Source organism: Halichoeres trimaculatus, unplaced genomic scaffold, assembly GCF_033239565.1.
Source record: "Halichoeres trimaculatus isolate MK-OKI-2021-1 unplaced genomic scaffold, fHalTri1.1 fHalTri1_scaffold_22, whole genome shotgun sequence".
In the NCBI taxonomy this organism is placed as follows: domain Eukaryota; kingdom Metazoa; phylum Chordata; class Actinopteri; order Labriformes; family Labridae; genus Halichoeres; species Halichoeres trimaculatus.
In genome coordinates this window covers 15,972,257-15,995,390 of record NW_027437200.1, presented here as the reverse complement: position 1 = coordinate 15,995,390, position 23,134 = coordinate 15,972,257, and the positions used below count along the sequence as shown (strand labels likewise).

At 40.6% G+C, this 23,134-nt stretch overlaps 1 protein-coding gene across 1 annotated transcript in view; it reads right to left on the bottom strand.

The window, feature by feature from the left end:
- LOC141811382 (zeta-sarcoglycan-like) overlaps window positions 1–23,134 on the bottom strand; it is a 55,152-nt gene that overhangs the window by 30,180 nt on the left and 1,838 nt on the right. The window contains exons 2-3 of the mRNA XM_074699425.1: window positions 11,748–11,942; window positions 4,105–4,206 (exon numbers count right to left, since the gene is read on the bottom strand). Of these exons, the coding sequence (XP_074555526.1) occupies window positions 4,105–4,206; window positions 11,748–11,942 (297 nt within the window). The remainder of the gene's footprint in view (window positions 1–4,104; window positions 4,207–11,747; window positions 11,943–23,134) is intronic.

The window sequence follows — 23,134 nt, the reverse complement described above, 5'->3', positions numbered from 1 at the left end:
TTAATTCTCAGCTGAGCTGTGTGGTTAAATAAAGTTAAATAAAGGAAAAGGTTTATCTTAGTCAACTGAAATTAAAAATAAACAGCAACAGTTTTGTTTTCAATAAAATTGGAAAGAAATGCATATTTCTCAGATCACTGAAGCTGACAGCTTCACTTCCTGTCTAATATTCAGTAACAACTTTGCTGGAGTCCCACATATTTTACAGTCAAAAGGCTCTCTGACGACACGTTTGTCTTTGAACAATAGTTATTTCATCTGCTCTGTTTGAAGCCTCAGCATAAGGAAAATGAAAGGGGTCTCAAATATGTCTGCTGAAACACTTGTTGAAATTTTACCCGCCTAAAGAGCTGTTATAAATTTGGTCCTAAAATTACAGCAGCTCTTGTTGCATTCAAACCAGTGTCTTTTCAAGTGTCGGATTAATTTCACATTCCTGAAAGAGCAGCAGTATCAAAGCTTTCACAGGTGTGGGTGTGGGTGTTATGAGGCATCATATGCTTCATATTTAAGAGTGAAGTGGATTTTAAACATTCAATTTTAAGGTCAGCCCTTTTTGGGATGAAAATGCAGGTGTGAGGATGCTGTGTGAGCTGACAGGCTGATGGATGGATGTATAGATAGACCTGCACAGAAGAAAGCCCGCAGGGTGAGGAGAAATAATATACAGGAAATTCTCTCTTATCAATCTCCCTGTCAGGTTTGACGGACAGCTCAGCATGGCTGTTACTCAAATCTGCTGCAAAAGAGCCCGGCAATTGCAACGTACATTAAAAGGATCATAATATTGAGTGTCTATGACTCATTTACACTTGAACCTTCAAGCAGGAGCAGCACAATGCCTGTAATTTCAGATGTGAAAGCAACAATGGCACTCTAATTTTTAAGTGTTTGAAATCATCTCTGCACTCCGGGTTTCACCTGCTCGAGGTAAACTGGTGCTGCATCTGAAGTTTTTAAGGCCACCCGTGTTCATACCCAGCAGGCAGGATATGTGAAGCATCAACATCGAGGCACTACAGCCTGCTCTTTGCCATTTGCCAAATGTAGTGACATTAATTATATAACCCAGTGTGAGGAGTTAGTGCATGGTAGTATGAATAGGCCTGAGTGGACAGTGAGCACATGAAGTCTCTCTGATACCAAACAGTGTGTGTTTGAGCTTCATTGATGGCTATGATACAAGTAGCATATCTCTATTTCTGTATCATGTTTTATGTGTTTATGATCGTTTGACCATTTACTGAACATTAGGTTAGTTCAGGTAGTCCACAAAGTCAATCTCAGATTACATCTACACTCCCTTTAAACTGCTTTAGCCGGGCTACTCCTGCCACCAGATTTTACCATGTCTTTGCTGATGCTCTACCTGCCTTGGCTTTTCATGTATCCCCATGAAAGAGCAGAGAGCTGTGTCCTACCCACCAATATCTTTAGCATTCCATATAAGCATGGGGAAGGGCAGGGAATAAGAAGTGTTGCGTGTTTTTTTGTGTCACGGGTAGAACCCAAACTTTAGGGAGGTGTGCTCTCCCCACCTCAGGCTTTAGCATTCAACAAACAGCCATACCACCAAATATAAATTCTTGTGTGCAAAATAATTTATTCTTTTGTCTTTTCAGAGTGGTCTTGACTGAATTGATAAGAACTCAAAAACTGCCATTATTGAATGAGTCCCTGATGCTCTGTCTGCCGTGAACATTATACTGTGGCTTCAACAGCACAGAAGCCTCATTTCCTCCCCACCGACCACCACCTAGCTCAAAATCTTATGATGTGCTTTAATATTTGCTTTAAATTGGGACATCTTTATTTGAAGATGCTGGCGTATCTGTAGATTTGACACAGCAGAAGAGTTTTGGGGGTTGGAGTACAAATCCAAACTTTGGGGAAGTGTGCTCTCGCCACCTTGGACTTTAGCAGTCAAAGTTGGCACATGGAAAGAAAAATTGCCAAATTTAATTTTAGTGCAAGAAAATGTATGTATCTTACAACAAGTGTAGTCCTGACTGAAATGGTACAAAATCATGTAATATTCTGGAGTTTTTTGTTGTTGTTGATGTAATTTTCATTTTTTTTTTGGTTATGACAAATTCATTTTTTAATTGGAAATCTACACAGAACAATATAAGTTATAATGTCATCAGTTGCCTCACAGACTCTGCTGTATCTTTAGACCTAAGGCTTTGGATGTGTTTGTGCTTGTCTGTTTATACTACGACTAAAATTGTGAAGTAGCATCTCACTGGGCATTGGCTGCATGTTGAAAAAAGAAGCAGAATACATTGTCCATGATGTAATCTCAGACGCCATCATTAGCCTTATGAGACATATTTCAATAATGCCCCTTAAAGGATAAGTGAAAAAGGACTGTGATAAAATTGACCAAAAAAAAAAAAAAAAAATTTCGCTTCTCAAGTTTGTTTGAAATTGAAACCATGGCCAGGTTTCAACATAGAACTGTCTATGGCTACACTGGAAGCTGCAGAAAATCAGTGATAATTCTTATGAGTAACAAAACAGAGATGTATACAAATTACAAAAAAAGGAAATGCACAAGGAAAGTTAAAGTTGTAAAAGAAGGAGCAAATTCTATTCTATATTTCCACCTGTCAGGGGATTACAGGAAATTTACAAACTAGTTCTTTCACTTTCGTTTTCATCCTGGCAGGAACCCCATTGAGTGTAAACCATGTTTGCAAACTTACCAGCTCTCCTTTCACAACACGCTCCTGAGAGTGCTGATTTAAGAGGGCATCTTTGACTGTAATTTACTGCCAGCTACCTGAGCTCCTGCCAAAAAACACAGAGGGAGCTTTCCTAGTTTGTATTCACAGATTACAGCTTCAGTCATTGATGAGGATTCAAAGCATTGATTGACCCACGGGAAGTGAAACTAAAGCCACTTTGAGTCCCGCCTTGACGGCAGCTTGGACTCAGTGAAGGTATAAAAGAAGAGAATCATGCTATATTTAAGTTTAAGGAACCCGTGGTGCACTGCTGAGGTCACTGCTGTTTCTGGTAATGGCTTATTGATCAATGGTGGTTATCTGACTGAAGAACAGCACCGTGAGCTGTGCTGTAAACTCATTGGATAACCATAATCCCCTGCTCTCCCAATGCTTGACATATTTCTTCAGGTGAGAAATATCGAGTGACCTGCAGAGATTTTTGTCCTGCAAATATCTCTGGTGTGGGTAGATAAGGGGGCGAGTGCACAGCATGTCTGTAAAACAGGACAATAAAAATGTCTGCAGGTAGTATTGCACCGGGGGGATGAAATATTAGCTTTGTCCAGTGTTAGGTGATGGTCTTGTGGTGTTTTCTCCATTGCTTAGCGCACAGCTGTTTTATTCAAATCATCATTTAGCTCGGGCTTCAACATCAAAGACGCAGAGAGGGCTATTCTGAGTTGTTTCACGATCCACTGTGGCAAATTGTGCCCGCCACTTCCTCTGTCAACGTCCCTCAAAAATCAAATTTACATGGAACCCCGGCTTCCAGTGCTTGAAATTGCTTCCTCGCACCATGCCTAATCACTGAAAAAGAGGATGATCCAACCGAGTGTCTGTGTGTCGTGTGGGGGAGAGGGGGAAATTTGGATCAACTTTGCACTGGAGCTGTGTTGGTTAATCTACAAAACATCAAAGAGGAGAGAAAGAAGGGAGGAAGGACGGAAGTAGAAGAGGGGAATTTATCGTGCAGGCTTGATTGGAAATCCGAGCGGGTGGACTGTGGTCCCTCTGTAATCGCCTGTAATCTCCTGTAGGGTTGTATGTGGCCTGAGAGGAGCCGAGAGGCAGCTTATTACCCATCTCCGGCCGATGGGAGGCCCCGATAGTGCGCTGGTGGAGGGTGGCAGGAAATGAGGAGGAGGAGGAGAGTGTCTATTCGAGCACACTATAAGTTAACATCAAAGTATCATCAAGTCAGAGTTCAGAGAAAAGTTGGCCTTTGTTCTCAATGAATTGATCATAACGTCCTGAGATCGATAGCAGCTTGTCTGTAGCTTTGGAGGGATCTCCAGTCGATGGATGTAACCCTGAGTTCATCAGCGTATTGATCAACAGGCAAGCTGGAAGAAGAGCAAAGAGAGTGACTTACCCTTCTGGACTGGATCTCGCTCACGTAGAGAGGCAGGACGAACTCAGAGATTCCCTCCAGGTGAATCCCGTCGTGGTTCAGCTGCAGGTTCCCCATCCCGTCCTGAAACACAATCACGGGCAGCGCTGATATCTCCTGGTTTGACTCAAAGGATTATCGCTTCCCGAAAGCATTAAAAATTGAACCCCTCTGTCACTGAACTGCATTAGGGGGAGCATTAGGAGGGCCAGTGGACGGGCGGCGGAGCTGAGTGACAGTGAAAAAGTAGGACACGACACCGAGGTGACAATGGAGCAGACACTCAGAGGTGACGGGTGGCATGCAGGGGGGAGGCAGAGCGAGGCAAGGAAGGCTAATGTGGCAGCTGTGAGATGAATGTTGATGACAAAAACAGTATGATTGAACAGATTTACAGGCTGCCACGATGACGACATTGTCTTAAGGTTATTATAAAAGCGCTTAAAGTGTTATAGAAGCACAAGGAGTTCAGAAAAAACTGAAAGAACAAAAGAATGAAAGTTGCATCAGACTGCATGCATTGTTAAAACATCATGTATATTTCACATTTTTGCTGACTGTTACAGACAGAAGCGGGAGTTTCTGATCTATCTCCACTGCTGGTTCAGACAGCCATTGATTTTCATTTCTGTGAGGCGCTAAAATCAATTAATGGAGATTCAAAACTTGCTTCAGTAATCTTATCCATCAACATGAGCATCAAGTGAAGACTTTTATTTAAGTTTAGCATTGATCTAAAAATCAGATGTGACTGACCTTATAATTACAACACAACTTTGACAAAAGTTGTGCAGACGCTGTCAAGTAGTTTGAAATCTTAAGGCGCTACTTGTTTTCAATCTCAGTGAATGGGCACACATGGAAGGACAGGAGATAAGCCTGTCTGGAAAGTTTTCGAGACAAGCCTTTTAACTGTTCTGTGTTGGTTTTGGCGCCCCCTCTGGTGAAAGCAGTAACCCTCGTATTTTTGCAGATTTTTCTTTACATGTGTAAACCTCTTATTTTGTGCCTGGAAAACTCTTCCCTTTCATTTTTTTAGCAGTTAAATCACCCTTTGAGAATCCTTGCCGTTACAAGTCATCCAAAATATTCATTTCTGCAGCCGGTCCTCAACAACTTTGTCCAATAGCAACATTTTTAGGCATTGAAAAAAGCACGTCAGAGGGTTTCTTATGCTGATGGTCTTGTTTGCACTTTCAGGTCAAACAATTGAATTGTTAACCCTAACCCTGCACATTTTTAATTCCATTATTTTGCATTTTAAAACAGTTTTAAGCCTCTGTTGACCATAGACTGTATAAAACATGGACGTAGTCTCACCCATGTCACCCGTCTCTTTCTGAAACAGAAAATGAAGCACATCAGCTATAGCGGCCATATTGGTAGTGGCAAGGGCTTCACCTACAGTCATAGGGCGCCTGTCGGTCACGTGACCCTCAGCTGTGCCTCTTATTGGGGGAGCTTGGGATCTTAATATCCTCTGAACGGCTGCATTAGAAAAAAATTCACCCCCCGTACAGTGGGTGCCGGTAGTAAAATTAGCGACTCAGACAGGAGACGTTTTTTGAACCAGGCTGTAAATAGGTTAATTTCTGCTTTGAAAACAGCTTTTTTTGGCTTGGTGTGTTTGTGACCTCTGGTACTTCCAGAGTCAGCCTCAAGCGAACACTCGAGAAACAGGGAGCCTTAAAGAGACAGCAGCCAAAACGAGGCGCTTAAAACAGAGGCTAAAAAAAAGGTTTCTAAAACACCAATTTGAGGAAAAATAGGTTTTTTTTTTAAAAGCTGTATATAATAAAAGGCTGCTATGGGGGTACCAGAGGGACAGTATACAACTTAAAAAACACAGTACTCTTTCTTTAAAGGCTTTGAAAATTATGTCACTACAGCCAAGCCTTAAATCTTCACTCTGTCTAATGGCCAGTAGGGGACAGCAACATTTTAAGGCTTTTAATGTTTGATAGTAAAAAAAAAAAACATCAGCTTTTAATAAACAAAGTGGCTGTTATTTGTTTCACAAAAGTCCAACATAAAATAATCTGCTAACGTTTTTAATGTTAACCCTTTCTTGTACAGTAAAAGCCTCCTCCACCTTCAGGTTTTTTTTTATTCCGGGCCTGGTTTAGTGGATGATTCAGAAGAAACAGATAAAAGGTGATGCTTTGGCATACCTCAATAAGTAAAGTGAAGTCTGAGAGCAGCTTTTGAGAGGATTTGTGAGCACAGATGGTTTCTGACGGACGTGTTGGAAGAATCCGTAGAGCCAGCAGCACAAATGGATGGGGATAGTAAATTATAGAAGCGAAGAACAGAGGAGAGCCCCCATCACAAAGACTGGAAACAGACAGGAGGACAAAGTCAGAGAAGGTGGGTGTGGAATTGTGGAGCTCTTTGTGTGTTGGCAGCCAGACGTTAAAGTCACTCCTGTGCTGAAGCTGAGGTGATGTGGTGGGAGTGAAGGGTCTGTACAAGCTCCAGTCAGTCTGATGTTTGGGTGTGAGGCAGGACAAACAGGAGGGCGGTATGACGGATCAGTCGTGACGCTCTGAAGGCCGGGATGAGCTCCTCAGAAAGAGGCAGAGAAAGAGATGAGAAGACACAGGCGATGATTCTGAGATGGGAAATGACAACTAAAAGATTTAGCTTTGTTAGGTTTCACAGAAAGTGCAGTCAAAGACTCAGTCAAGTCAACCAAGGTCCTGCTGTCCTTGGCAACCTGTCAGAAGTTCTAGTTTTTGTGGATCCTCCCAGAAACAGTCAGGCTTTACAAAATGACTCCAAGACTTTTACAGTATTAAAAAACATGTTTACAGTCTGATTCTAAAATGGCTTGGGTCTGACAAGCTAACTTCTTTAACGGCACAAAGTTTTTTCTAACTTAGCGGTTTAGAAGATATCAAGATCATGAGTTTCTCAATCAGAGGTGCAGCTCATGTGACTGACAGGTCTGGCACATTGGGTACGTCTCAAAGCTCCAAACTTCCTCCACTTGCATCTCAGGGGCCGTTTACACGACAACAGTTTTAGGGTGAAACACAAACGTTTTGTTGCGTTTCAGCCTTGCGTTTACATGGAAACGGCATTTCAGCTGACCTAAAACGCAAAGTTTTGAAAACGGCCTCCAGAGTGGGATTTTTCTGGAACGCTCCCGACACCGTTGCCGTGTAAACAGTAAGCCGGCGTTTTCAGACGTTACACTCTGCCTCGCGCGTGCATACAACAGGACAACAGTACCGTTGTTATGATCGTCGCGAACTACCGTGTTGTGCTTGTGCTGCTCAATCTGCTGTATCTGCTGACTGTCTTTATACAAAATGTGCATCTGTTGCTCCAGTCTTTAACTTAGTATTCCCCAATACACCAGATGATCAGCTCAACTCTACTTCGGTGGAGTTCTCCCAAAAATGGCCTCTGGACAAGGCCGTTATAGCACCACCTAAAGGCCTGGCATGCTTACTACAGCGTTTTCAGTCCATCAGCGTTTCCGAGTAAACATAGATTTTTTTTCACTGCGTTTTCACAGCGTTTTAGGGAGAGATGTGGGGAAATGAAGAGAGGAAAAAGGAATCAAGGAGATTTGTTCTTGGAGCAATGAGATGTCCTTTCTTCCTCTAATAAAACATAAACAGTGACAGAGCTTTGTCTGTTTCTTTGGCCTGTTTGTCAAACACGTTACCATGAAGAAAACCTGCTCTCTGTTTATTCTGTGTGCTGTTTAGAAGCACACGTATCCCTTTAGCGGTAAAAAGCCTCACTATTAGATCATCTATGAATTATTTAGCCTTTATCTAGAGCAAAATCTGATCATGAACTCTGAAACTTACTAATATCACCTAGTTTGTTGTGTCTCAGCAAGATATCATCTATCAGATTTCAGTTTTCAGAATTAATCCTCTGTTATATTGATTTCATGATGGTTCTGTTCAGTATTTTGTGCTTGACAGTCACAAAAAACACTTTTTTTTATTTCCAGATTTATGGCCTGTTTCTGAACGATCGTCATTGCCTGTTTTCAGCTCATTAAACTCTGTTGTGTTTGTGAAGTTTCCTGTAGAGGAGTCTAAGCTAGAGTCCAACTGATATGGGATTTTTGGGGCCGATGGTGATACCAATACTGGGGGCAAAAAGAAGCTGATATCCGATATATAGCTATCGTGTTTCCTCGATCATCGCTCCTCCGATCAGTCTCCTCCATCCTCTCCCCTCTCAATTATCGCTTTGGGACAGCCTTCAGTATTGCGACTCAGAAAGTAATCCCTGTGCCGCAGAGGGGAGAGGATGGAGGAGGCTGCAGTTTATCGCTTTGAGAAGCACCCCTTGCAGCTGTTAGTGAGGAGGCTCAAAGCTGCTTCTCGAGTCAGCAATCACACTACAGCCCCCGCTGATGAAAGGCTTCATGACTCTGTATCAAGAACAGACGGGTGACATCACAAAGACAACATCCATACAGTCTATGATCCTTCCTAATGCATTCAACCAACATCATTGGGGATAAAAGCTTGGATGTCATTGGAGCGGACTGTGTTCTACCCGTTCTTGCTGATACTACTTTCATACATAATCTACATAGTAGAGGAGTTTTAAAGAGAATGTTTGAATAAACTGTCAAATGCAGACAATCAGGATAATAACTTCTGTCTTCCTTTCAGAAGTTGGAGGCAAATTGAAACTTGGAACAAATGACAAATTTTACTGAATCACTCATGTTTGTGTCTGTACGGGATTGGATGTGATTAAGATGCATTAGCAGCCGTTACACCAGCAGTCTTTTGACGTGTCTTTGGATCTTCTGACTATTTCATAGCAGCATTATATTGTTACAAGTTCCCCACACTACTGACTCTGATTTACAAGGACGAAGCAGGCGTCAACTTTTTTCCCCCACTCCGTTGCTCATAATTATGATTTGAACTGTGTGCCAAGAATAAGGCAATTTACATGGCAGGGAGAGTGTAATAATAAGATTAAACGCAGGATGGGAAATGTAGGATCAAGCCTTCTTGGAGCTTGACCAAGAAACAATGCTCCCGTGCCAGTGGCCCCCGCAAAAATGATAATGACACCAATACAGCAGGGTGCAGTTTGGCATGTGTTTTCTTATTTAGCTGCCTCAGAGATAGGAAGCAGGGAAGTACATTTTCTGGAGCGACACCAGCAGCACTGATAAGGTCTTTTGCTCGTGACACAGATTGATGGAGGTAGAGGAGTAGAGAAGTGATAGCAGGAATCTGGGGATGCATCCGTCACAGAGAGGTAGGGGGAGGGGGTGCTGTCATCCCCAGTTTGTTGACAAAATGCTAAATTGTGTGCATTGTCCCTGGAAATGTCAGTGGGGCTCAGAGCAGCTGCTTGTTTGTTCGTTTTTTTTTCTGTTTTGAGATTAACACGTTCTGTGTCAGCCGGGCTGCTTCAAAGTCTTTATGAGTCCTTATCAAACCCAGATGGGACGAACAGACAACATGAGAGAGGACGCCATGCCATACGTTTTCCACCGAGGCTTTGTATTCAGGTCAAAGAAAGATCTAAAGAGGGGGAAAAACATCCTGTGCTGCAGTTCAGTGACATTAATATGACTTGATCTTTGGTCGGAGATTGTCAGCATTTGGGCAAAACTGATCAGAAGCTTAAATATATCTCTATCAACCATTTCTTATTTTCAGCACTCTGTTCACTTTTCATTTTTAAAACACAGAATTTAAAAAAAAATGGTTTTTTTGGTAACCGACTGGAAACTATCAAAAAGAAATTAACCATTAGCAAATAGAAGCATTATTATTATTAATACCTAAAATCACTGCTGTAGGAAGGTGTCACATTTATTTATCTGTTTATGTATTTGTTTATTTTACCAGAGAAAATTTACAGAATTTAGCTGTGACAGAGTTAGCTTTAAGCTAATTTACAATTGTAGTCCCTGCAGAGACAATACTTGCATGCAATATTTTACTGTGTTTATTTCAACACTTCTGAATGAGAGATCAGTTTGACAGTTCAAAAGAGACGGAATTGGATTTTTGAAGAAAACATATATTCTATATTACCCTGAATTTTTGGTTAAATCAAAAGTTACAGAGAGGAGCTTCAATGTTGTTTGGCTCTTATAAATCTTTTTGTTGTACTTTTGAAAGCCAAGTATATATAATTTTTCACATGAACAAACAAGTAATTAGACCCCCAGAATTGATTCAAGTATTAAATTGATACCTTTAGAAAAAATAAATAAATAAAATTGAAAAATTTAAAAAAAGAAATATTGCCTTCCCAGCCTCAGTCCTTGGAGATTGTAACTTTCACCTTGGACTTCACACTTTTGTGTTTGTAGTATGTTGAAATGACTTTAATGCTAAGATTTCTTACTGTTTTCTAAATTTCAACTTTTCTAATTGATTTTTGAGTAAATGCAAAGGACGATTCTTCATAGACTGTATAATAAATGGATGTAATCTTCTTGATGCCACCTTTTGTTTGTTTTTTCTGAAACTGATTTTTGAGGCAAATCAGCTGGCACAGCCACATTTGAAATGGTGCAGGCTTTGAGTCTCCATGAACTGAGCTGTACCTCTGACTGGGCAAAATTTTAACATCTACCTCGTACCCTCACTGTGTTAGAAAAAAATTCACCCCAAACACAATGTGGCCAATTGTGAAACAAGCAATTCAGACAGAAAACGTTTTGGTACCAGGCTGTAAATAGGTTAAATTCAGCTTTCAAAGTAATTTTTTTTGGCTCAGTGTGAATGTTATTTGTGGTACTTCCAGAGCTAGGCTCAAGCGGACGCTTGAGAACCAGCAGGTTTTAGTACTCTGAATTGTCTCAAATTTTTAGACTGGAGGTTGCCGCTTGCAAGTCTTCTCCTGGTCTTTGGTGGTATTTAAAAGTGAGAGTCAGTTTGTGATCCATGTCATCATGTTTTCTCTGACTCCAGAGATGCTTTTCCACATAGTTGATGAATAAGGTTTAATTCTTGTATTTTCATTTCAACTGTTGGACGCTTTTTTAAGCCAAACTTTGTTTGTATTGGTTATTGGTTTAAGTATGGATCTCATTTTTCTTGGGTCTTGGGTGAGTTTTTGGCATTCTTAATCATCTGGCTAATCAGCTTCTCCAACCCTTGTTTTACCTTTTCCTTTTACATTCACCTGACGCCTTTTTGTTTGAATGAAAAGTTAAAAATAAATAAATAAAAATAGGTGATTTGCCTTTCCTATTTTTTTCACAGAACAGTTGATTGAATTATTAAAGTACTAAGGTAAACTGAGTAACAGTGAAAAGCAATATTGAACCCCCATAAAACTGCCTGCTGGGACTTATTTTGTTTTAAAAATTTGAGACTGCAGCAGAAAGACAGAGCAATAACAATTTAATGAAATTTTAATTAAAACCCTGTTTCTTTGTCAGCTATGTTTAAACTGTTGTTCCCTGAAAAAAAATCTGCAAAACAACTTTTTTGGTGACAAAGGTAACAACTAGTTCAAGCATATTTGAAAATAAAAGCTTTAACATCTCTTTTTTAATTTAATGAGAACTTGAACAGCCTCAAAACAAATGAACTTTCCTCATATTAACTAAGAACAAACTGCTGCAGAAGACGCAGCTTGTTCTGAAAAAGCATCCATGTACTCACCACAGAGAAATTCATGACCTTTATGATCCACACGGTGAGGGCCAGGTTCACGATCATGGTGACCAGCAGCAGCAGCAGGAAGAAGTAGAGGCCGCGTTTCCTCCAGCCGTACAGACCCACCGGGTACACTGCATCACAGCCGGGCCGCTGGAGGTGCAGGGACTGCGATGCCAGGATAAACTGCTCTTGGGTGATCTGGGAGAAACAAACACATTGCTTTATGCTAGCCTGCTGTCGGGGATATACACACACTTCAGGGGACGTCTCGTTGTTATACCTTTTGCCAGGAGCATCAGGAATAAGTCTAAGCTGAGGCAGGGTTGCTTTACTCTTTTCTCTAATGGGCGGTGCTGCTGTTATAAGAACAAAAGGTGGGAGCACTGCAGTAATAAACATGAAAGTGAGAAGAGGATATTTCAATACATAACACATGACGGAACCCTAATATTTGGAGGGGCAGACTATTTTTGTTGTTTGAAAATCCGTCCAAGGCACAGTTTTGTGTCCCGGCCCTACATGCTTCCAGAAATTGAACGAGTGGCAGAGCCATTCATCATGCTGTGGGCCTGCAAGACAAGGTTATTTGGGTGAATTTATTTCTTTGAAAGAGATACCAAGGAAGAGTGTCCACTCAGAAAAACATATCTTAATTTAGTGTTTCCTCTACTGCAGGACAGGCTGCACATCACTCACAATACAGCTCTGACAAAAAGCCATCAGCTGTGGGAATATCTGGCTCTGAACGAGGAAAACCCAGAGGTGCTCAGAGACCTGAAGTTTCCAAAACTGATCAAAGGCACAATTATTAAGAGACAACATGTTTCCACAGGATTATCAAAGTACAGTAACTTGTTTCGATAAATACATAACTTGAATTTTTCATCTTAAATGAACAAGTTAATTCATTATACTTACACAAGTTATCTTGTGTACACAAGACTAGAGAACAAAATAATCAACTTTCTAGACAAGATAGTTTTTCTCAGTATAAACAAAAGTAACTTTTTTTTGTAAACATCTTGTGCGCACAAGATAATTAATTCTTGCCCATACCTTACCTTTTTCATAATAACTTGTTTGCACTTTACGATTACATTGCATGCATAACCTAGTATCCTTGGCGTAGAAGATATTAATGTTTAAGCACAAGATAACTACAGGTTTTCATGAGGTAATTATCCTGTGCACACAAGAAAATTAATTCTTGCCCATGACAAGAAAACTTTCGTCGTTCAAAAATGTTATCTTGCAAGAACAACTCACATACGCACCAGATGGTCACCAGATTAGCCACATGACAATAACTAGTGCGCACAAGATATTATTTTAGACGCTGAAGATATTAACATTTAAGCACAACATAACTAGATTTTCGACAAGATAATTATCCTGTGCGCACAAGATTTTCAACTCTTCCACAGCATACCAATTTCTGCCCACATCATTATTTTCCTGTTGGTAAAAACATAGTCTTTTACAAACAAGATAATAACTTACATGCACAAGATAGTAACCTGTGCTTAGTACAGTATAGTTGTTCTCCACAAGATACCTATATTGTGTGAATGGGATATTATCTTGAAGTAAGAGGAACTTGTCTATTGGTAAATGTTAATATCTCTTGCATCTAAAACATTAAGTGTTCACAGGTTATTATCCACACAAGAAAATTATGTTGTGCTCATAAACTGTTATGGGAGGGGGTTAATTATCTTGTGCACTATTGATAATTGTCTTGTGGAAACAATAGTTATCTTGTGCTCAAATGTTCATGTCTTTCTGAACAAAGATAAGATGTTGAGCACACGATGTAACAATAAACACAAGCTATTGTCAGAAACATAATTATCATGTGCCTTTTTTAGTACAACATAACACCTTTTTTCCAGATAACAGGGCCTCTGATGACATTTTAGTGCATGTCAAATGTGAAAACAAATCCACAAAACATAAACAAACCAGCTTTAAAATAAAACAGTCCTGTAACAAGGTAATCAAGTTTTCCCTCTAGCATAAACACTGAAAATTAATTTGTATGGATTAAATATCATGTCACGGCTTTCTTGACAATGCTAATTGCTTGTTGACATACTGTCAAACTGAAACCTTGTGTTCGTACATGCCGAGTCGCTGTGAGTGACAGCTTCCTGCAGGCCGGTCTGTTTACTGCTCCCCCCTGGCTGAGATCTTTATAACTTCACTGCCCATCAATATTTCTTATGCCACAAGCGCTAAGCAGCTTTTATGGTGCTATATCAAACACAAGATGTGAAAGGAATGCTGCAGGGCGGGCAATTTACGGCTTGAATAAAGGATATCTCTATGTTAAGCACACTTTATGTGTGACTTTTCACACTAGCTGCTGTTTTTTCTCTCTAATGAAAAATGAGGCTGGTTTTATGACAAAGGATCAGCTTGGTGCCAGAGTGTCCTAGTGTGCAGCCTGTGGGGAGCTTCTACATGGGAGCTCTGATCTGAGATCAGAGGGGATGATGTCTGTCAAGTACGTTCATCCAGGCAAGGGTGAGCAGTGGCTGCTCTCCAGCCAATCGTGACTGCAGGCTGACAGTGTGACTCCCCGTCACCGAACAGCCCTGTTAGCTGGTGTTGAAGCTACCTGTCATCAGTCTCTGTTGCATCAATAAAACTTGGGCAAACTGAGATAAAATTCTCAGTAACATTATGTTTTATTACCTTCAGCATCCTCAAAGTTGCTCACACTTCCACGAGGCAACTAACAGTTTATCGACGCTTTAATTTCGAGAAACAAACATCTATAATAGATGCACCTGTGCACACTTTTCCCCGGAGAGAGCTCAGCACTGTAATTCATGCATAACTCAAGTCAGAATCCCGGACCTGCATGCTTTATTCACACTCAGCATGTCATTAGCATATGACACCGATGGCATATATCATTAGCTTGTATGTTTTTCTGACAGGCTCTCATTAACTCAGCCGCAGCAAGCAAAGACTCTTTAACTTGGCAAGCTAAAGACGGTTTTCCCTCAAGAAACTGGGTAGAAACTGGGCAGAAACTGGGACTTCTTTGGGTGCACATACAGCTGTGGAAACTCGCTGATGTACAGAGCCAGTCTCAGCTGGTGATGGTGATTATTATTACTTTTGTTGCAATAAATCAAAATCTCTTACAAAACATGAGCAGCTGATTAATTCTACTGATTAGACAAACTGTAGGCACTGTTTTTGGTTGCGTGAGAATACTGCTACAGTGTGTGTTAGGGTGAGTGTTTGGATCAGCTGGTATATGACGTATAAGAAGGCACCTTCCGGCCTTTTTCATTGCTGTGATGTATTTCCATCAATCAGTTATTTCATTCTTCTTCGGTAAACAAATTAGAAAGAAACTATTAAGTGGATTTTCTGGAGATAGATTAACTCATAAGAGTCCATAATCTTGTAGCAAGTTGTAACATGAGGCTCCAATTTTTTTACTGCTAAATTATAGGTAGCTATGAGGCAAATCTTAAACTACAAGCAAGTAAAGCTTTGGATTAAAGGTGAATGTGTGTTGACCATAGACCGTTAAAAAAATGGATGCTTGCTCAGCTTGAAGTGAGGTCTCCACAATAACTGCTCCCCCTGGTGGCTGGCTGCAGTATAGGTCAAAAATTTTGGCTCTCCAGTCATTCCAGATGAGCTGTGGTCAAACCTTAAAAAATTAATACTCCTCGGAGAAATGTTTCCCACGTCCGATTTGAAGATATCAATTGGCTGTCTTGTATTCATGTCCTCTTTTTCCTGAAAAGTTTCGTTTTCATTAGTTATAAGAGGTTAAAAACAAGGTTTTACGCAACGTTTAGCGATGATTGACAGATGCCGTTCTTGTGTATTTTTTTCAGGGATTGTAAAATATGTCGGGAGGTAGAGTCAAGAAGTGATTGGACTTTCGAAAGAAAAAATATATATATTATTTTTGTCACCCAGCTCCACTCAGATTCTCCCTGAACCTCTCATCATCCCTACTGCGCAGGCTCTGGCTCCAAACTACTACAATGGTGGTGCCTGTGGCGGGGGTATTTTAGCTACAGTCTATGGTACTAACTGGGCTGTTCCTCTATTCTGAAAATCGAGATGTGAAATGGCAAAAATACTTCATCTACCTGAGATTGTTATCTTATGGGAGCAAGATGCTAACTTGTGGGCACATGTAAGGATAAAAGTTGCTAGCTTACATTTTGGAAGAACAGATTATCTGATTCCCAAAACTTGGTCCCTTTCCTTGAAGTTGTGAAATTCATCTTTATGCTGATGACACAATTTTGTATTGCTCTGCACTGCTGCTAATGTACAGTTCTAACTCTTTTTTTAACGACGCAACTCACTTCACTGACAGGCAGGGACACTGTAGCCGTTAGCAAGGAGGCTAAGTATCGTTTGTAGTGAAGTCAAGAGAAACTCGACAACGGTAAGATGCAACCACCATGTAGTTATGTTTTTAGTATGCAAATCATCATTTTTTTTTATAGGTTTTTGTGTAATGTCACTGAGTTCACACAGTTTGCTTCACAAGGTTTTACACTCACATAGTTTCTTTCATAAGTTTGAGTGTAGATTTTTCCACTGTGCAGAGGCAAGGTCATTCTACTAACAAAGAGAACAATAACCTCCTCTTTACTAACTCCTTTCTAGTTGCAGGTCAGAGAAAATCACACATATACACATTCTCTGAAGAGACATGTGTGTCTGCTGGCGTGCACATTAACATCTTTGGCTAATAGCAGACGGTTGCGTGGAAGACCAGCTTTGTGTGTATGTTGACATTTTTTTCAGCCTAGGAGGTAAGTGTGAAATATACCCTATATGTGTGCTCTTTCTGCCAGAGCTCGGGGAAGGTCAGCTTCTGACCAGCGCTAATTTTTACATGTGACCAATTAACGGTTAAACTGAGACCAACAGATTCTCCAGTCTTCTAGCAACTCACCATGTTGCATGCTCCTCACTAAATCATCACTTTAAAACAAATATCTGGGCTGTATCAACACCAGCTTATTAAGCTCAAACATTGTTTCATTTTTTCTTTGACTTAGTATTACTACAGCTCTGGCTCGGTTTGCATAAAAAGTGTGATGGAGCTAAAAGTGATTTTTACGTCTGGTTTATCACACATTACCAGACACAGCATTCAAAACTGCCTCCTTTAAAAACAGACTTTCTTCCCTGCACACATAAATAACTTACTTCCAGGGGATGCCTTTCAAAAAAATAGCTAAATATCAACAGTTTCACTTGTTCGATTTTTGGTGTACAAAAGAAAAACTCCATCAAAATCTAGAAAATTTCAAGCTAACTTACCAATTTCAAGAGTTTCAAGGCTAAGGTAAAATAGCTGACAGACTGATGATGAAAATAACAGAAATGACTGAGACTTGATGCAACTTTAAGTACTTTTCTTACCAATTTTAGGCTCTATAACTCTTACAATGCCACTCAAATATACTGTAAAATGTCCAGGCACTGGCTCTGTTACACCAAATTGACAGTTTCCTGAGAGTTCATGAATGAACAAGCAATTTGTAGACCTGAACAAGGAAAACAAACACAGCAGCGAGAGTTTTCTGCAGCCTCGCAGCTTCACCCGCTCTTTAAGCGACTGTTTCCTCGGACCGGCAGTTTGGGTCGTGTCTGCCAGCGATGGCAGATGTCTCACAAATGGGTGTTGCGACTTTGCAGCAAATACAAATGACCCATATCGCTGGCCTAGAAATGTCAGCGCTTCCAATTTAACCAGCGATACAGCTGAGGGACGGGAGCATTATGAGAGGCGCTCACTCAAAGGCTGAACATAAACTCTCCACGCTGGCTCACACAAACCTTTCTTATTTATTTATTTTACAGTCACAACTTGTCGCAAAGTTTAGTGAAACCGCATACCTGAGATCATCTTTGAGACACTTCTACAACTTTACACTTTGAGAGCCTTGTAACTTCTCAATATATTCAGATAACGCCAAGAAAAAAGTGCCTTAATGCAATGTTTTAGCCTCCAGCCATGCCCCTGCTGGACAGATTCAGTCTATTTTCAAACCTCTGTTGCCATGGGAAATGTCAGCACTTCTAATTTCTATGGCAACCCACTGTTTCCAACATTTCAGGATGCTGTGATTTCTTTGTGAGAGTTGGAATGTATTGTTACACCGGTCATGTCATGCCTCCTAAAGCATGCCTCCTAAAGCATGCCTGTTCACAGAATAAACAGAAGCTGGTGTTTGGTCACTTTGTCAGTGAAGCATGCTGGTCAAGCACAACGCCAACCAACTCAATGGAGGCATCCACCTGTGGCGCATTTGCAATTTCGTTGCACTTGTTGCAATGACAAATAAAGTTCTATTCTATTCTATTACAGTAAAAACTTTGGCTTCTAAAGAAACCAAATGCCTCATTTATGTATTTGGGACAGTTTCAATAGGCCTGACACTTTGTATTTATTCAGGTAAAAAAATATGTAGCCTCTGCAGAAGCTTAAAATAAGCATGATTTAAGGTCCCATATTATGCAAAATCACTTTAAGTCTTTTAGTGAAATTTGTGGGTCTTTGGCTTTCCTCCCAGCCCACAAAATGTGATATTTAATAACAAAATCTGTACTAAGTAGTGCTTGTGAATGTAAAATCCTGACCTAAAACGAGCTGTTTGGATTTTGGGGATTTGCCGACATCAGCGGTTCCCTTTTTTGACCAATCAGGAGCAAATCTGACCTGATTGGTCCACCGGAGCAGATACCCCTGAACCCCCTCCCCACCCACTCCCTTCCCCGCTGCTGAAAAGAAATCTCTCCAGCAGCAGGGAGGTGAATGCCACAGTTGAAAAGCCATCACTGCTCTGTTTTGGGCTGTAAACAGCCACATAGTCCCATGCACTAGCTTCCCGTCACAGAAGAAGACAAGACTAAGTGGCTAGAGTTCATTTATCAAGGAAATGTGCCAGCTACACTCAGTAAAACTGTGCATGTGTGTGCTGGTCACTTCACGGCTGACTGCTTTTCCAACTTTGGACAGTATAACAGAGGGCTAGCTAATAGACTGGCGCACTACCAACCATCCACCAACAAACCTTGGATCCTGAAATGTGAGTATTTTAAATGCTGTGGAGCAGATGTAAGAGCATTTCCTCAGTGTCCCCCCTGTCTCTGTGTTAGCTTCAGGATGCTAACTTTAGCTGCGGTTAGCCTGTTGTTTTAGCCTGTAATGTTACAGTAAACGAGCTTCGCTGTTTTCTAAACACTATGCACTCGGAGCTCGTGGCCCCGCTCTCAGTGACGCTGAAGAGTGGGGCGGTATCAGTGGTGGCTCATTTACATATGAAGGCCACGCCCACTAAATCAGAGCGTTCTGAACAGAGGGGCTATGAGAGCCTGGAAACAATGCTGTTGTGCTTGATTATTGGCTTTTTGGACCAAAACATGTTACAACCATTTCATGAAGACATCAATTATCCATATTGAACTGCAGTAAAGGAGCAGAATATGGGACCTTTGGTTTGAATAGCTCCTTTGTTTCTCTGCATACACTGTTTGGTGGTGAATTTATTCAGAACTTACTTTGGAAATTGTTAAATTCACAATTTTTTCCCGTAAGAGAGAGGCTAAAGGCCCGCCTCTTTGTCTCAAACTTAACTTTGGTATTGCGTCGGAGGATTCTTGTGTGTCTTCTGGTTTGTGAGAGATGATTATGACAGTAATGATGAAAACCCCTCAGGGTAGAGATAAGAGGATACTTAACTAAATTACTGAAGTGAAACGAGCGATAACTTCATAAAATGAGTCCAGAGGTGGTGAAAGTTTGGTGGCTGTAAGAGTAAGCCTGAAGTAAACTCACACCTCAAAGAGCCCAGTGTCAAAACATGTGAACTATCCCTTTAAAGGGGCAAAGATCAGTCAGCCATGTAACCAGGTACAAAAAAAAGATCTTATCCATCTGGTTTCTTGTACCTGAAATGCCTCCTGCAAACCCCAGCCCCTCCATTATCAGCGTATAAAACTATTATGTGTCCTCATGCATATTGTTCAAGAAAAATTCAGCAGTGGTTCAGTGAGATCAGGTTAATACATTCATACACCAAATAATGAATTAGATTTCTACTTTCCTCACAAAGCACGCACTGAAAGAGAGAATGGATTAGATCACAGCTGTATTATCCTTCAGTGCAGAGTGTGAAATTCACTTAAAGATTCTAAAACTCAATCAAACTTTTGTACGAGATAAATTACACAATCACACAACTTTAGTTTTATCTGTCGCTGAAAACTCTGCTTGTTGTGTTTTTCGATAATGCATGAGTAAAGGTACTAAACCACTAAGTTAAGAAGTTTTGTTACTCATTAGACCAAATCTGGTCATGTATTTTTGAGTAGCTGGTCGTTGGCTAACAATTAAGTGGAGTTGATGGATTTATCGCAATTGGCCGTAAACATATTATTTTCCTGTTGGCACACTGTTGTTAAACTGCAGTCTCTTCATTCTGCTTTCTGCTCAGCTGACGAGTCTAAAGTAATGCGCTCTTTGTGTCTAGCAAAATTTTAAAGCCACCCAATCCAAGCACTTTGAAATAAAGGGACTGCAAGAGAGCCGAGCATACACGCTCTGATAATCTGACTTATGTTAGTAGGTAACGGCTTCGCAAAAGCTGGCAGAACAGATTTCATGTTTAGGGATGGGTACCGAGTAGTGCTGCACGATTTGGGGAAAAGGTGCGATTTGCGATTAGGTGGACAATATTGCGATTGCGATTGTGCTTGTGATTTACTAAAAAAAGTTGTGTCATGATGAGTCTACAGACTTGCTTGGTTATCATGGAGAAAAATCTGAATTGCATGTGCTGACATTGCGATTGCGATTGCGATATCCTCTTTTGCGATTACATAATTGCATGTGCTGACATTGCGATTGCGATTGCGATTGCGATTGCGATAATCGTGCAGCCCTAGTACCGAGTTACGTACTTTCATAGATACCGACCAAATTTTGTCAAAAAACCTGGTACCTAAATGCATCCTTGTGACTGTAAGGGAATAGAAGAGTAGGCGATTTTTCACGCTGGCCGTGAACACAGCATTACAAGGTTATATTTTAAAGAATAAATATGTTTAATTGAAAAAAAGTGCATTTAAATATCAAACAAATTGATATTTTTACCAAATAAACACAAAAAAGTACCAGAAATTTGTACCATTGAGTACCAATACCGATTGCCAGTAGGGATGGGTACCTTTCACATTTGAAACGATACGGTACCAATTCCCAGTACCTGGCAATCGGTATCGGTACTCAACGGTGCCAATTTTCTGTACTTTTGTGTGCATAGATGGAAAAAATATATCAATTTTTTCAATAATAAAATATAAATTATTTTTATTTAACATATTTATTCTTTTATATATAACCCTGTAATGCTGTGTTCATGTCCAGCATGTAAAATCACCTACTCTTCCACTCCCTTACAGTCACAAGTTTGCATTTAGGTACCTAAACATGGTACCTTTTGATTTTACATGAATCAGTACCCGGTACTTTTGAATGAATTCGGTCGGTACCTATAAAAGTACCTTATGCATTACCAATCCCTAATTGCCAGGCACCTGGCACCAGTATCGTATTGTTTCAAATGTGAAAGGTACCCACTCCTATTCCCCTATTCATGTTACAATTTTTTGTTTTTTACCAAGTCTTTTTTGGGGGTTTTCTACAGTCTTAAAAATGGTCTTAAAACACAAATTATGTCATTTTAGTTGTGATTAAAATGTTCTATCACAATTTATCTAAACCTCACATATCAGTTTTAAATTACAACATGAAACTAAATTCTTACATAATGTGCTTATTTACATTGTTTAACTCATGTTTGAATGGGAAGACTGTACAGAGAACAGAGTATGAAAGGATGCAATGCAGGGGGCTCTACAGAAGGAAAAACCAGTTCAACACTCTGGAGGTATGTAGCTACATTAATCATCAAGAAGAAAGAAGGCACAGCAGGCAGAAAAACAAATCCTTAACTATTGGTAATCAGTGATTAAATGGAACGAATAAAATACGTTTTGACAGCCTGAGACTTCGTCAGCAGCACCTGTTTATCAGTTTCTGGTGAGTCCAAGTTTAGTTACACTGAGGTTGCACTCTAGCTTATTTTGGCCATACGAATCAGAAAAAGAAATTAATGTGTCAAAGCAGAAAAATTTTGTTCCAGAAGATATAACTTTTTCAATGCAGACAGATAGATGTTTGAAGAAGAGCTGAATAACTTTACTTCTTTATGCAGTGAAGACACCGGAATCTGCATTTTGATCAAGACCATATTGGACCGTGTGGCGAGAAGAAGTCTGAGAACAATTCAAACTTCACTAAATCTAAAAACTATTTCTCCCTCCAGTCAGACTACAGCACTTTCCAGTCTGCACTCATTGTGGAAACAATTCTTGTGGCCCATTTTGAGCAGCAGCCTTATCTACGGAGAAATCATCACAATATGTTAGAGATGAGTGTCAACGGATTACCACCAACAGATGGCTGTGAAATCCACTCGAAGCTGTGGATGCTTTTCCACCTACAGTCCTGATTACATGTTGTTTCTAATAATAGAAACTCAAACACCCACACAGAAACTTGCTCCTCTGAGGTACAAAGTTAAAAACAGCTTTCTCAACACATCAGAACAGGTTTGTTGAGAAAGTCTTCGTCCTCATCACTCACTTCCTTTAAGTCTGTGTTGATATCTGTGTCACTGTCCCTTTTTTTCACAGGAAGAAGACAAGGGGGTCTCCAGAGCTTTGGCGGTACAGCTGGATCCAGCCGAAGTCGGCAATTACCCAGCAGCCCCTTCGCTCCACCGGCACAACTCATCTTCACCAATTAGCGTGCAGCGTGATATTCTACATGCTGTTTCGATCAAACATCGACACGCAGCAGAGGCAGCAAAAACGCAGCTGAGGAGCCCCTAATGAAGGAAAATGAGACGTTATCAACAGCTGATAATGTTAATCAGCAAATCGCAAAGAGCTGCCTCGCTCAGGGGCCCTGCAGGGCCGCCTCAGCTGGAGGTGAGAAAACATTTGAGGAGCACTAATGACCGTGGAGCTTGCTCTTGTGCGGCCCTTGCAGAATCGCTGAGGCAGCAAGAGTGGACGCAATCATGACATAGAGCGTCAAAGCACCTGTTTGTTTAGGTTCGTCCGGGTGTTTTAGTTTGACAGAAATCCCATCATGAAGACGGAGAGGCCTGAACACACAGCTGTAAACAGGGAAGGCAATTATACTCCTCAAATGTGCAACTCAATGCATTGACATAGCCATTTCACATTTTTGTTGATGTGACAATGAAGCATGTGGGTGAGGCTGCGGCTGTCAATAGGCGCTCCACTTAAGACGTGAA